General features: G+C 42.5%; 1 protein-coding gene across 1 annotated transcript in view; it reads right to left on the reverse strand.

Moving 5' to 3' along the window:
* Nucleotides 1-6,943: 6,943 nt before the first annotated feature.
* The window catches only part of LOC140196972 (vomeronasal type-2 receptor 1-like), a 40,322-nt gene continuing 30,819 nt past the window's right edge, over nucleotides 6,944-16,446 (reverse strand). Inside the window, exons 6-7 of the mRNA XM_072256908.1 lie at nucleotides 12,838-12,961; nucleotides 6,944-7,857 (exon numbers count right to left, since the gene is read on the reverse strand). Coding sequence (XP_072113009.1) covers nucleotides 6,944-7,857; nucleotides 12,838-12,961 — 1,038 coding nt within the window. The remainder of the gene's footprint in view (nucleotides 7,858-12,837; nucleotides 12,962-16,446) is intronic.

Raw genomic sequence — 16,446 nt, forward strand, 5'->3', positions numbered from 1 at the left:
ATTGGGCCATTTGGCATTGAATCTGCTCCCCATTCCATCGCAGCTGATTTATTATCCCTCTCAACCCTATTCTCCTGCCTTCTTCCTGTAACCTTTGACACCTTGACTAATTAAGAACCTATTAACCTCTGCTTCAAATATACCCAAAGGCTTGGCCTCCACAGCTATCTACGGCAATGAATTCCACAGGTTTCCCCACCCCCTTAGCTGAAGAATTTCTGCCTCATCTCTTTTCTGAAGGGATGTCCTTCTATTCTTGCTCAAAGCATATGCAACAGAGTGGACATGGACAGGATGTTTCCTATAGCGGAGGAGTCTAGGATCAGAATACAAGAACATTCATTTATAACAGAGATGGGGGGGAGATTTCTTTAGCCCAAGAGTGGAGAATTCATTGCCACAAATGGCTGTGGAGGCCAAGTCATTGGGTATATTTCTATTCTGCTTTGTATCTCAACAAATAAATAAATGAGCCCCAGCAGAATTGCAGAGTAGATTCAATGGGCCAAATAGCCTAATTCTGTTCCTTTGTCTTATGGTCTCACACTGGTACGGTCATAGCTGAAGTTTACTTAAGAAACCTTGCCAAAAGATGAGCATAAGACTTTGATAACTTAATCAGTTTATTGAAATGATCATAAAGGCTGCAACATCATGGTAGCATGGTAGTGTAGCAGTGAGTGCAATTGCTTTACAGTGCCAGCAGTTCACCCTTCGGGATTTGATTCCCGCCACTGTCTGTAAGGAGTGTGTACATTCTCCCCCATGGTCATGTCGGCTTCCTCTGGGTACTCCAGTCCAAATAATGTGCAGTTAGTGTTACTGAGTTGGGGGCTTGGTATGTTTCCTCCAGAAGCATGGTGACACTGGCACGCTGCCCAGCACAATCTGCAAACAATGCATTTAACTCTACATGTGACAAATAAAGCTAATCTTATCTCAAGTCAAAGACAGTCAGAGTGGCTGTCAGAGAGCTCAGCACTCGGTAATCAATCTCTTTCTCTCTCTCTCTCAATGGTGCGAGAGAGTCTGCTGCCAATTTTCGAGTCGGGGAACTCGAAATGAAAAGCGAAGTTTCAGGCTAACTGTAACATTGAAATAGTGACTGTTGTCTCCCCTGTCGCTGGGGAAGGAGCAATATCTGTCTTTGCCTTGTTAGTGAGAGAGTGCCTATGGGGCGTTGATATTGTCAGAGTGAACAGATAGTCTTTGATGCACCGTAGATCACGGTCTCTTTTTGCTGTTGCTTGCATGGTGGATGGTGGGAATGCTGATGCTTTATGCTAGAATAAGTGGGGGAGGGTTTGATGATGTTTGCTGCTGCTTGTGCGTGGGAGGGGCTTTGGGGTTCTTCTGTTTTTTCTGACCTTCATTCTTTGGGGTTTTTCTTTGTTTTGCAGATGTGCGTGGAGAGTGAGAATTTTAGGTTGCATATTGTATATATTTTCTGATATTAAATGGAACTATGGAACTATTGAAATATTTTAAGATACATATAAAATAACTAAAAGTTTGGAGTATTTAACAAGTTTATCACTAATTTTGTAGAATTATCATTGGTATAAATAGGACTATTCTGTGGGCAATACATCAGTAATTGGGCGACACAGCATCGTGGTTAACATGACACTGATACAGCTTGGGGCATCAGAGTTCTGAGTTCAATTCCGATATCGTCTGTAAAGGGTTTGTACATTCCTCCTTGAGAACGTGTGGGTTTCCTCCGGGTGCTCCAGTTTCCTCCCACAGTCCAAAGACAGACTTGTTAGTAGGTTAATTGGTCACTGGAACTTCACCTGTGATGAGGTAAGGGTTAAATAGGAGCTTTGTTGAGTGATGCGGCTTGTTGGGTTGAAAGGGTCAGTTCCAAAACAGGATTAGAGTACATCATTTCCAAAGCTTTATATGGAGTCTTGTATTTCTTTAGGACTGTTCAATGTTAAAAATCCAATCTTAATTTGACACTTTTCTATGTCAATATAAAAAATAAAACTTCAGATGATAAAAATGTTGGGCTGAGAAAACATTTTGGCAGGTGATGGGGCAAAGGTGTAGCCATTGGGATGAGTTGCAGTGAAATCAAAGCAAAAAGTATCAAATACTGGTCTTAAGGTGTTGTACTTAAATGCACGCAGCATAAGGAATAAGGTGGATGATCTTGTTGTACAGCTACAGATTGGCAGGTATGATATTGTGGCCATCACTGAGACCTGGCTAAAGGATGCATGTCTCTGGGAGCTGAACGTCCAAGGATACACGGTGTATCGGAAGGATAGGAAGGTAGGCAGAGGGGGAGGCGTGGCTTTATTGGTAAGAAATGATATTAAATCATTAGAAAGAGGTGACATAGGATCAGAAGGTGCAGAATCTTTATGGGTTGAGCTAAGGAATAGCAGGGGTAAAAGGACCCTGATGGCAGTTATTTATAGGCCTCCAAACAGCTGCAGGGATGTGGACTAGAAATTACAACTGGAATAGAAAAGGCTTGTCAGAAGAGCAGTGTTATGATAATTGTGTGGGATTTTAACATGCGAGTAGATTGGAAAAATCAGGTCGGCACTGGATCTCAAGAGAGCGAATTTGTAGAATGTCTGCGAGATGGCTTTTTAGAACAGCTTGTTGTTGAGCCTACTAGGGGATCGGCTGTACTGGATTGGGTATTGTGTAATGAACTGGAGGTGATTGGAGAGATTGAGGTGAAGGAACCCTAAGGAGGCAGTGATCATAACATGATTGAGTTCACTGTGAAATTAGAAAAAGAGAAGCCGAAATCTGATGTGTCAGTGTTTCAGTGCAGTAAAGGAAATTACAGTGGCATGAGAGAGGAACTGGCCAAAGTTGACTGGAAAGGGACACTGGCGGGAAAGGCGGCAGAGCAGCAGTGGCTGGAGTTTATGCGAGAAATGAGGAATGTGCAAGACAGGTATATTCCAAAAAAGAAGAAATATTCCAGTGGAAAAAGGATGCAACCGTGGTTGACAAAAGAAGTCAAAGCCAAAGTTAAAGCAAAGGAGAGGGCATACAAGGAAGCAAAAATTAGTGGGAAGACAGAGGATTGGGAAGTTTTTAAAACCTTACAAAAGGAAACCAAGAAGGTCATTAAGAGAGAAAAGATTAACTATGAAAGGAAACTAGCAAATAATTTCAAAGAGGATACTAAAAGCTTTTTCAAGTATATAAAGAGTAAAAGACAGGTGAGAGTAGATACAGGACCGATAGAAAATGATACTGGAGAAATTGTAATGGGAGATGAGGAGATGGCAGAGGAACTGAACAAGTATTTTGCATCAGTCTTCACTGAGGAAGACAGCAGGATACCGGACACTCAAGGGTGGCAGGGAAGAGAAGTGTGCGCAGTCACAATTACGACAGAGAAAGTACTCAGGAAGCTGAATAGGCTAAAGGTCGATAAATCTCCTGGACCAGATGGAATGCACCCTCGTGTTCTGAAGGAAGTAGCTGTGGAGATTGCAGAGGCATTAGCAATGATCTTTCAAAAGTCGATAGATTCTGGCATGGTTCTGGAAGACTGGAAGATTGCAAATGTCACTTCGCTATTTAAGAAGGGGGCAAGGAAGCAAAAAGGAAATTATAGACCTGTTAGCTTGACGTCGGTGGTTGGGAAGTTGTTGGAGTCGATTGTCAAGGATGAGGTTACAGAGTACCTGGAGGCATATGACAAGATAGGCAGAACTCAGCATGGATTCCTTAAAGGAAAATCCTGCCTGACAAACCTATTACAATTTTTTGAGGAAATTACCAGTAGGCTAGACAAGGGAGATGCAGTGGATGTTGTATATTTGGATTTTCAGAAGGCCTTTGACAAGGTGCCACACATGAGGCTACTTAACAAGATAAGAGCCCATGGAATTACAGGAAAGTTGCATACGTGGATAGAGCGTTGGCTGATTGGCAGGAAACAGAGAGTGGGAATAAAGGGATCCTATTCTGGTTGGCTGCCGGTTACCAGTGGTGTTCCACAGGGATCAGTGTTGGGGCCGCTTCTTTTTACATTGTACATCAACGATTTGGATTATGGAATAGATGGCTTTGTGGCTAAGTTTGCTGACGATACGAAGATAGGTGGAGGGGCCGGTAGTGTTGAGGAAACGGAGAGTCTGAAGAGAAACTTGGATAGATTGGAAGAATGGGCAGAGAAGTGGCAAATGAAGTACAATGTTGGAAAGTGTATGGTTATGCACTTTGGCAGAAAAAATAAACGGGCAGACTATTATTTAAATGGGGAAAGAATTCAAAGTTCTGAGATGCAACGGGACTTGGGAGTCCTCGTACAGGATTCCCTTAAAGTTAACCTCCAGGTTGAGTCAGTAGTGAAGAAGGCGAATGCAATGTTGGCATTCATTTCTAGAGGAATAGAGTATAGGAGCAGGGATGTGATGTTGCGGCTCTATAAGGCGCTGGTGAGACCTCACTTGGAGTACTGTGGGCAGTTTTGGTCTCCTTATTTAAGAAAGGATGTGCTGACGTTGGAGAGGGTACAGAAAAGATTCACTAGAATGATTCTGGGAATGAGAGGGTTAACATAGAAACATAGAAAATAGGTGCAGGAGTAGGCCATTCGGCCCTTCGAGCCTGCACCGCCATTTATTATGATCATGGCGTATCATCCAACACAGAACCCTGCACCAGCCTTCCCTCCATACCCCCTGATCCCCGTAGCCACAAGGGCCATATCTAACTCCCTCCTAAATATAGCCAATGAACTGGCCTCAACTGTTTCCTGTGGCAGAGAATTCCACAGATTCACCACTCTGTGTGTGAAGATTTTCCTAATCTCGGTCCTAAAAGGCTTCCCCTTTATCTTCAAACTGTGACCCCTCGTTCTGGACTTCCCCAACATCGGGAACAATCTTCCTGCAACTAGCCTGTCCAATCCCTTTAGGATTTTATACGTTTCAATCAGATCCCCCCTCAATCTTCTAAATTCCAATGAGTACAAGCCCAGTTCATCCAGTCTTTCTTCATATGAAAGTCCTACCATCCCAGGAATCAATCTGGTGAACCTTCTTTGTACTCCCTCTATGGCAAGGATGTCTTTCCTCAGATTAGGGGACCAAAACTGCACACAATACTCCAGGTGTGGTCTCACCAAGGCCTTGTACATCTGCAGTAGTACCTCCCTGCTCCTGTACTCGAATCCTCTCGCTATAAATGCCAGCATACCATTCACCTTTTTCACCGCCTGCTGTACCTGCATGCCCACTTTCAATGACTGGTGTATAATGACACCCAGGTCTCGTTGCACCTCCCCTTTTCCTAATCGGCCACCATTCAGATAATAATGTTTTCCTATTTTTGCCACTAAAGTGGATAACTTCACATTTATCCAGATTAAATTGCATCTGCCATGAATTTGCCCACTCACCCAACCTATCCAAATCACCCTGCATCCTCTTAGCATCCTCCTCACAGCTAACACTGCCACCCAGCTTCATGTCATCAGCAAACTTGGAGATGCTGCATTTAATTTCCTCATCCAAGTCATTAATATATATTGTAAACAACTGGGGTCCCAGCACTGAGCCTTGCGGTACCCCACTAGTCACTGCCTGCCATTCTGAAAAGGTCCCGTTTATTCCCACTCTTTGCTTCCTGTCTGCTAACCAATTCTCTATCCACATCAATACCTTACCCCCAATACCGTATGAGGAACGTTTGTCCGCTCTTGGACTGTATTCCTTGGAGTTTAGAAGAATGAGGGGAGACCTCATAGAAACATTTCGAATGTTAAAAGGCATGGACAGAGTGTATGTGGCAAAGTTGTTTCCCATGATGGGGGAGTCTAGTATGAGAGGGCATGACTTCAGGATTGAAGGGCGCCCTTTCAGAACAGAAATGCCAAGAAATTTTTTTAGTCAGAGGGTGGTGAATCTATGGAATTTGTTGCCACGGGCAGCAGTGGAGGCCAAGTCATTGGGTGTATTTAAGGCAGAGATTGATAGGTATCTGAGTAGCCAGGGCATCAAGGGTTATGGTGAGAAGGCGGGGCAGTGGGACTAAATAGGATAAAATGGATCAGCTCATGATAAAACGGCGGAGCAGACTCGATGGGCCGAATGGCCTACTTCTGCTCCTTGGTCTTATGGTCTTATTATGGTCTTATGGGTCGAAATCAACATTTTAACAATTGCTTTTGTTACTCTAATGGCTAGAAGATCTATACTATTGAATTGGAAAGAGATTAGTCCTCCGACTACACTTCATTGGTTTTCTCAAACTATATCTTGTTTAAATCTAGAAAAAATTAGAAGTGTCATTTATGACCCAACTATTAAATTTAATGAGACTTGGAGACCATTTATTCGATATTTCCACATGATGTAATTTGACCCTTGCCAAATCTATTTTGTGATTTCAATATATGGGGAGAGGAGCAGAAGTGGCGACACTGTTGGTTCTATCTGAGGTATCATAGCAGCCCTTTTTTTTCTTTTTCTTTTCCTTAGTTTTCTTCTAGTTTGGGTAGATTAGCTTTTTTTTAGGGGATATACTTTTTTTCTTTTTCTGTTTGTTTACGGATATTTTTGTATTTTATGTATACCCTTTATATATTTTATTGTTAATCTGTGTAATTTTGGGAGGTTCACTGACTATGTGTTACCTGACTGTATACTTTTATAATATAATTATTATTAATTAATACAATCCCAATTGCTCTGTACTTATTTTTTGTAATGTGTATGATGTTGAAACTAATAAAAGGATTGAAAAAGAAATCAACATTTTAAGTGGCTTCTCTCAAAGTGTCTTTGACTTGAAATGCTAACTCTGTTTCTTCTTCCACAGATGCTGCCTGGCCCACTGAAGGATTCCAGCACACTTCTGTGTGCGGAGTGGAGATATGCATCACTTTAACTAGTTGACTAGTCCAAAGCGCTGCAGAGTTGTCACCGAATCACACAACCACATTTCTGGAGGGCATTCAGTTCTTTTTGCCTTTGGATCTCTGCATTAAATATTTCTTTGTGTTCTTTTCTGGCTGAAGCAAGATGATGTAACACTTGGGAGCAAAAATACAGAAGAGAAGCCCAAAACTGGAAGCCAAGATTGCAAATACCTCGACGGCCACTGAGTACTTGCCAGGGGAGCTGACGTAAGCTGGGATGAAAGTAATCCAGACTGCACAAAATATGAGCATGCTGAAGGTTATGAAGGTGGCTTCGTTGAAGTTGTCGGGTAGCTTCCGTGCGAAGAATGCAAGGGCACAGCATAGCAACGCAAGAACACCGATATAACTGAAGACACAGCAGAAGTACACCATAGATCCAACGTTGCACTCCAGAATAATAATAGACTTGTAATATTTCGTGCTGTTAACAGGGACAGGAGGTGCGGTGGTGAGCCACATAATGCAGATTATGGTTTGGACTGACGTAAGACCAAAGACATTCAGTCTCTGATGCATTCGGCTAAGCCACTTGAGCTTCTTGTTGTTGGGAAGCCTGGTTTTGAAAGCCATCAGCACGACAGTGGTTTTCCCCAGAATACATGAAAGACAAAGAACGAAAGAGATGCTGAAAATGGTGTGGCGCAGCATGCAAGACCAGGTGGATGGGCGGTCAATGAAGGTCAGGGAACAGAGGAAGCAAAGGGTTAATGCAAACAGAAGCAGGAAGCTTAGTTCTGAGTTATTGGCTTTGACAAGAGGTGTGTCTTTGTGCCTGTAAAAGATAAGAGCTGTCATCACTGTCAAAAAAGCTCCGATTACCGCAAGAGCCACAAGCGAACATCCCATCTCATCGTCAAAGGAGAGGAATTCGACTTTCTTAGGCACGCACTGGGTTTTTAGCTCATTGGACCAGTATTCTGGAGGACACTTTAAGCAGGACACGGCACCTAAAAGAAAGAAATACAACATGCACTCAGTAGCCACTTTATTAGGTACACCTGTACATCTGCTCATTAATGCAAATATCTAATCAACCAATCATATGGCTGCAACTCAGTGCATAAAAGCAAGCAGACATGGTCAAGAGGTTTAGTTGTCGTTCAGACCAAACATCAGAATGGGGAAGAAATGTGATCTAAGTGACTTTGACTGTGGAATGCTTGTTGGTGCCAGACGGGGTGGGGGGTGGGTGGAGGGGTTTGAGTATCTCAGCAACTGCTGATCTTCTGGGATTTTCACACACAACAGTCTGAATGTTGAGGGGAAAAAACATCCAGTGAAAGGCAGTTCTATGAGCAAAAACACCTCGTTAAAGAGAAGGTCATAGCAAAAAGGTTGGGTTAGTTCACCTGACAGGAAGACAACAGTAACTCAAATAGCCACATGCTCACAACAATGGTGTGCAGAGGAACATCTCTGAATGCACAAAACATTGAACCTTGAAGTGGATGGGCTGCAGCAGCAGAAAATCATGAACACATACTCCTGTACCTAATAAAGTGGCCACTGAGTGTATTAAAGCTGGATCAAAATCATTCCCATACTGTGACTCTTTAAAGCAAGGAAGAGTCATAAAAGAACTACAGAACAGAAAGATGGCCTTGGCCCATCTAGCCTATGCCAACATGGTTTTCTCTCCAGTCCCAGAACCTGGGCCATAGCCCTGCATATCCCTCTTGTTCATACACCTATCCGAACTTCTCTTACAAGTTGCAATTGAACCTGTCTCCGACACTTCTGCTGGTAGCTCATTCCACATATTTATCAACCGACTAGGTTGAGGGGCGAGATGGGAAGTGCATCTGGTCCTCAGTTTTATGTCACTAAAACGGGTCCATCCAATGTGTACTACTTTTTTGAATGAGATCACCTACTTTCGTTAAAATTACAAGTAAATGCACTGAGTCTTCTGTTCTGCCATTCCACCATGGCAGATTTATTATTCCTTTTAAACTCTTTATCCTGCCTTCTCCCTGTAACTGTAATGAACTTAGTAATCAAAAATCCAAAAACGTCTGCTTTAAATATGCTCAATGAGTTGTCCTCCACAGCTGTCAGTGACAGTGAATTCCACAGATTCACCTCCCTCTGGCTCCAGAAATTCCTCCTTATCTCTGTTCTAAAGGGATGTCCTTGTATCCTGAGGCTGTGCCTTCTGGCCCTGGACTCCCCCACTATAGAAAACATCCTCCCTACATCCAGTCTGTCCAGGCCTTTCAATATTTGATGGGTTTCAATGAGATTCCTCTTTATTCTTCTCACCTCCAGTGAGTACAGGCCCAGAGCCATCATCTGCTCCTCTTATGTTAACCCTTTCATTTCCAGGATCATTCTCCTGAACATCCTCTGGACCCTCTCCAATGCCAGTACATCTTTCACAGATAAAAAGATTGGGTGGCACATTGACACAGCAGTTAGCATGATGTTATTACAGCTTGGAACTTGAGTTCAAATCTGGTGCTCTCCTGCAAGATTCTGTACTTCCTCCCCTTGGATGTATGGGTTTTCCCTGGGTGCTCCAGTTTGCCCCCACAATCCAGAGGTGTATTGGGTAGATTAATTGTGATGCGGTTAGGGTTAATCGGGGTTGTTGTGGATTACTGGGGTGGCTTGGCTCAAAAGGTCTGAAAGGCCTACTCCTTGCTGTGCTGCTAAATAAACCATTAAAAGGCCCCAAACTGCTCACAATACTCCGTGCAGTCTGACCAATGCATTACATCCTTGCTTTTATATTGCAGTCCTCTCAAAATTAATACTAATATTGCATTTCTCTTCCTTACCACTGACTCAATCTGCAAGTTAACTTTAGGGAAACCTGCATGAAGACTCCCAAAGCCCTTTGCACCTCTCATTTCTGAATTCTCCCCCCAGTTAGAGTATAGTCTACGCCTTTATTCCTTCAACCAAAATGCATGACTATACACTTCTCTACACTGTATTCCACCTTCCACTTCTTTGCCCATTCTTCTAATCTAAATTGTTCTACAGACTCCCAACTTATAACCATATAACAATTACAGGATGGGAACAGGCCATCTCGGCTCTTCTAGTCCGTGCCGAACTCTTACTTTCACCTAGTCCCTCCAACCTGCACTCATTCCTTTCCTGTCCATATATCTATCCAATTTAACTTTAAATGACAATATCGAACCTGCCTCAACCACTTCTGCTGGAAGCTCAACATTATCTACCGCATGATCACAGGGTGTCAGTTAAGAAATAAAGTATTTAAAAGGGATGTAAGGAAGATTTTTTTTTCTCATCCACTGGCTGGAGTTAGCTCTGCACTGCATGAAAGCATGGTGGAGGCTCAATCTCTACCAGCATTTAAGAATTCCCAAGATGAGGACTTGAATTGCTAAGGTCTAGAGGACTATGGACTAAGTGATTGTTAATGGGATTGATATACGTGTCTGTGCAAAAGCCTAAGGCACATATCTATAGCTCGGGCAGCTAAGAGTTTGGCACAGTATTGTACTTGTCAACATACAGCAGAGAGCAAGTTTGTAAATCTGACGTGAAGGAAGGATGTTGGGATTGGGGAGGATGGAGCGTCACAGGAGGAGTGTGGGACAGGTGGCAGAGAAGGAATGCCAGGGGTGTTGGTACAGACACACCCAGTCCTGAGACACCAGGCAAGGTCATTTGATTCTAAACAATTGGTTTATTGATCATTACAGTACATCTTTTCTGGGTAGCCTCCAACCTGATGGCATGAACATTGATTTCTCAAACTTCCGCTAATGCCTCACCGCCCCCTCGTACCCCATCCGTTATTTATTTATATACATACATTCTTTCTCTCTCTCCTTTTTCTCCCTCTGTCCCTCTGACTATACCCCTTGTCCATCCTCTGGGTTTTTCCCCCCCTCCCCCTTTTCCTTCTCCCTAGGCCTCCTGTCCCATGATCCTCTCATATCCCCTTTGCCAATCACCTGTCCAGCTCTTAGCTTCATTCCTCCCCCTCCTGTCTTCTCCTATCATTTTAGATCTCCCGCGTTCAGATCTCTTACTCACTCTTCCTTCAGTTAGTCCTGACGAAGGGTCTCGGCCCGAAACGTCGACTGTACCTCTTCCCAGAGATGCTGCCTGGCCTGCTGTGTTCACCAGCAACTTTGATGTGTGTTGCTTGAATTTCCAGCACCTGCAGAATTCCTCGTGTTTACATCTTTCTGGTGCTTCCCTCTCCTTCCTCTCTCCCTTCCCTTTAACCAACCATGATTCCCCGCTCCCTGACCCTTCCCACTTTCAATCCACATTAGAGACCCGTATCAGAATCAGGTTTATCATCACTCACGTATGACATGATGTTTGTTTTTCTTTACAGCAGCAGTACAGTGCAATATGTAAAATTACTACAGTACTGTGCGAAAGTCCTAGGCACCCTAGCTATGTACAGTATATGTGCCTAAGATTTTTGCCAGTGGTGTGGATGGATACATGATGGTCAGCATGAACTAGATGGGATGAAGGGCCTGCTCTTGTGCTGTATGACTCGCTGTAAGGGATTTTGTATGAGCTATATAAACACATATCTTTAGAGAACCTAGCATTTCTTTCTACACTGATATTGGTGCAAAGGTTAGTCATTTTTGTCAAAGCAAGTGAAAGAGGGTTTTGTGTCTCAGGCTGAGAAATGGAGCACAGACGAGCGTGTGGTGAGAGAGAGAGAGAGAAAAAAGCCAGTCCCCCCCATGTTTGACCCCTTTGCTTCCCCTTCTATCATCACCCCCTTTCCCCTCCTGGCTCCATCCGTCCACTTCACACATAGTTCCCCACGTCCATTCCATCTTCCATCTGGTTTCAAGTGTCATTCTCCTCTCCCACCTTCTTTACTTATCCAAATGTAATGTTTCTCTCCCTCCAGCAGCTGCCTCCCATCTTCACCCTCCCCTTCCCCTCACCCTGGTCCATCTGCTACTTTTTTTCCCCTCTGGGTCTGTCTCCATCCATCACCCATTCTCCCCATTCCAGCCTGTTCCCTCCCCTCTGTGGTACTATCTCACTGTCATCATACATCCCTCTCACCTCCATTCTCACCTCCCCTCTTTACACCAGTCACCTTGTTTCTTCACCCTCAGTTCTGAAGCAGGATTTTGACCCAAAATGGCGACAATTCCTTTCCTCCCACAGATGTTTCTCACCCCACAGAGTTCCCCCAATCCATTGCTTGTTGCTCCAGATTCCAGTGGCATCCCATGTCTACAAATATTTTCAGGGATCCTTGCCTCTGATCTCACTTCAAGTTGAGGTAGAGTTGGAAGATGGGAAGCTTCGGGGGATGTCAGAGGGAAGTTCTTGACGCATAGAGTGGGGGGTACATGGAATGAGCTGCCACAGGTGGCAGTAGAGGCAGATACATTAGGGATGTTTAGAGGCTCTTCGATAGGAACATGGACAAAAGGAAAAATGGAGAACCAAGTGGGTAGGAAGGTTTAGATTGATATTAGAGTATGTTAAAATGTCAGCATAACTTTGTGGGCCAGAGGGCCTGAACTATGCTGTTCTGCTCTTTGTTCCTCCCCCATTCCAAAGACATCGAGTTAGTAGGTCACGTGAGTGTATTTGACTGGTACGGGCTGGTTGGGCTGGAAGGACCTGTTACCAGGATGTATCTCTAAATGAATAAATAACCCTGGCAGTGGAGACGTTCAAAGGTGGACATGACAATGTGGGAATGGGTGAAGGAAAACTGGAGGGCAATGCAGGAGGGAAGGGTTAGATTGATCCTGGAGTAGGTTGAAAGGTTAGCACAACATCATGGGCCAAAGGGCCTGTACTGATGCTGTCCAGTTCTATGAAAATGGCCCCATTGTGATAACTCCTTTACCCTCCCTCCATTGTGTGGTTAGGTCTCACACACACAAGAAAAATATACATCCGAGTTCCTGCTGGCGATGCCCTTGTCAGCGCGCACATACACACACCTGTGACGTTGTTGATCTCACCATCCGTACACGGAATACAACTAAAACAACACAGCGGCATCTCTTTTTTGACAGTTTTCCACGTGCCTGGAAGACAGTTGTCAGAACAAACTCCACGAGGAACCTGAGATTGGAGAAATTAAATCTGGATTGGTCCAGTGAACTTTAAGGCTGAAAGTGCAATACTTGGTTGTCTTGCAACTCTTCTAAGCTCCAGTGAGTACAGACACAGAGTCATCAAATGCTTCACATACGTTAACCCTTTCATTCCTGGGATCATTCTCATGAATTTCCTTTGGATCCTCTCCAATGCCAGCACATCTTTTCTTAGATAAGGGACCCAAATCTGCTCACAGTACTCTAACAGTGTTTGACCAATCCCTTATAAAACTTGGGCTTTAGTAAGGAAGTAGATTGTTACTTTACCATTGTTTTATTGAACAGTAAGCATCCACAGTTTCTGAGGTGGTTGAGGTGTGCAAGGCTCCCTGCCCTGCTTGCATTTACCCTATCTATACCCCTCACAATTTTGTTTAACTCCAGAAATGTAACTGAACTTTTTTCAAGTTCATGCAAACTTTATTGTCTATATACCAGGGCTAAATGGCATAAAAATTAGCTTTTTGCAATCGCAGCATAGTTCATTATCATGGTACATGATAATTGTAATTAATGAAGGTGCTACACCTAAAATGCACATCTTCCTTTGGTCGCAAACACAAGGAAATCTGCACATGCTGGAATTTCAAGCAACACACATAAAAATTGCTGGTGAATGCAGCAGGCTAGGGAGCATCTCTAGGAAGAGGTACAGTTGACGTTTCCGGCCGAGACTCTTTGTCAGGACGAACTGAAAGAAGAACTAGTAAGAGATTTGGAAGTGGGAGGGGGAGGGGGAGATCCGAAATGATAGGAGAAGACAGGAGGGGGAGGGATGGAGCCAAGAGCTGGATAGGTGATTGGCAAAAGGGATATGAAAGGATCATGGGATGGGAGGCCTAGGAAGAAAGAAAGGGGAAGGTGGGGGGGGAAGCTCAGAGGATGGGCAAGGGGTATAGTGAGTTGGATAGAAGGTCACCTTTGGTCACCTTCAATGCATCTAAGCTGTTGTGGAATGTAAGGAATCTGTGGCTTTAAGATAGTGGACATGTGGACACACAGACACAGACACACACACACATACGTCTGCGATGCCTCAAAAAGGTGGCATCCATCATTAAGGACAGCTTCTTCCCCTCTGCATCAGATTTCTGAATGGGCATTGAACCAATGAACTATTTTTTTCCTCTCTTTTTGCTTTACTTATTGTCCTGATATAGCAACGTGCTAGTGAATCTCTTCTAAATTCTATCTAATACTACTACATCCTTCCTTTAGCATGGCGTCCAGAACAGTCTACGAAAAAAATCAACTGCAGCCTGACCAATTCTTGTTGGAATAGAAATTTCTTGTAAGCTTTCACCTATTCAAATAGTTTTAAATTAATAATCCCACCTCCTTCACTACTACTGTTCTGTATAAGCTGTGTGGGTACACAGCCATGCAGTAGTTGAAATGCTCCTGCTCACAAAGCTTTTGTTGGCATGCAGCTAGAAAAAGTTTATGAAACGTGAACGGTTTTCTTTGTTGTACTGTATTTCATTATACCCTTCAAGTAATAAATAAAATCAAAAGTATGTGATTTTCCAATTTCCATTATAAATATTCATTGTGTGCGTATTAGAAAATAACATTAATTTCCTGCTCAGATCAATGGTTGGTCCATGCAGCTGTAAAAAAAAATAGAGGGAATTTTACTCACTGCTAACCAGGGGAGAGAAAAATCTATCTCTATTCACCTTCCATAACCTGGAAAATAACTTGACTCAGCCAAATAAGCAGATTTTGGAGCATAGATTGCGTAGCAGACTCACTGGGCTGAATATCTCCATTCTGCTCTTGTAGGCTTATGGATTATGTGTGTAGTAATTGCTAGTTTCAATATGCCCTTGAAAGGACAAATATTTTCTACCTTAACATTTACGCTCTGTATAGAAAGGCTCTGACAACATTGTTTTTAAGAGAGGATTCTAAGATTTATAGTAGATCCAGCAGAAGTGAGAGAAAAAGGCTGTGAGTCTTAATCATTGTGGAAGAACAAAGTAATTATGTTACTATTTACTGATTACTATTCACTCTGTTCTTCAGGTGGATGTTTGAAAGCAAAGGACGGTACCATTATCATGGAAAAAGATGAGGTTATGAACAGATGGACTGAGAATATTCAGGAATTGTTTGAAGACGATCGAGGCGAAAAACCAGAAATTAAGAAAAACTTTGAAGGTCCAAGTATTTAAAAATCTGAAGTTCGTAATGTAATAAATAAGATGAACAAGAAAAGGCAGCAGGTCCTGATGAATTAGTAATAGAACAAATTATGGAATTGAAAAACTTACTGATTTAATCAATGACATTTATGAGACTAGAATAATACCAGAAGAGATGAAAAAATCAGTATTTATCACTCTTCCTAAGAAACCTGGAGCAATAGAATGTGAATTACATAGGACCATAAGCTTAGTGAGTCACATCACCAAGATACTTCTAAGAATTTTGATGGCAAGATCTAAAAGTAAGATACAAGCTGAAATAGGTAAAGAACAATGTGGTAAAAGACAAAGGTACAAGAAACGCAATATTAATGTTAAGGATACTATCAGAACGAGCTATTCAAGTGCAAAAATATTTGTTTGTTTGTTTTATTGACTACACAAAAGCATTTGATAAAGTGAAGCACAATAAGTTATTTGAAATATTACAGAAAACTCTAGACCTAGATTTGAAAGACCTCCACCTAATCAGAAATCTGTACTAGGAACAAACTGTCGCTGTAAGAATAGATGGAGAAAAGAGTCAGTTTACGAAAATCAAGAGAGGTGCTAGACAAGGGTGTGTTTTCTCCCCCGATTTATTTAATGTGTACAGTGAAACAATATTACAAAAAAATGAGACATCTTGGGAATCAAAGTTGGCAGTGAAAACATCAATAATTTCAGATTAGCAGATGACACTGTGTTAGTTGCAGGTATGGAGGAAGAACTACAAAACTTAATTGATATATTTGTTGAAGAAAGTGCAAAAATGGGTCTATCTATCAATTACAAAAAGACAGAATGTATGGTGATATCCAAAAAGGCGGCGAATCCTATCTGCAGGCTGAGAATAAATGGGGAAGACATAAAACAAGAACAGAACTTTTGCTACTTAGGAAGCTGGGTGACATCAGATGGCAGGTGTGACATGGACAACAAAAGAAGAATAGGGATGGCAAAAGACACCTTTATGACAATGAAGAATATACTAACCAATACTAAACTAGGCATGACAACCCGCCACAGAGTACTGAAATGTTATGTTTATCCAGTTATGTTATATGGCTCAGAATGTTGGACAATATCTAGTATCATGAGGAAACAAATTGTAGCAGCAGAGATGTGGTTTTTGAGGAGGATGCAAAGAATATCATGGATGAAACGAATATCTAACAAAGATATCATGAACAGAGCAAATACAAAAAGAGAAATAATGTATGAGAACATGAAAAGATAACGTAACTTCATTGGACATGTG

Source organism: Mobula birostris, chromosome 4 (assembly GCF_030028105.1).
Source record: "Mobula birostris isolate sMobBir1 chromosome 4, sMobBir1.hap1, whole genome shotgun sequence".
In the NCBI taxonomy this organism is placed as follows: domain Eukaryota; kingdom Metazoa; phylum Chordata; class Chondrichthyes; order Myliobatiformes; family Myliobatidae; genus Mobula; species Mobula birostris.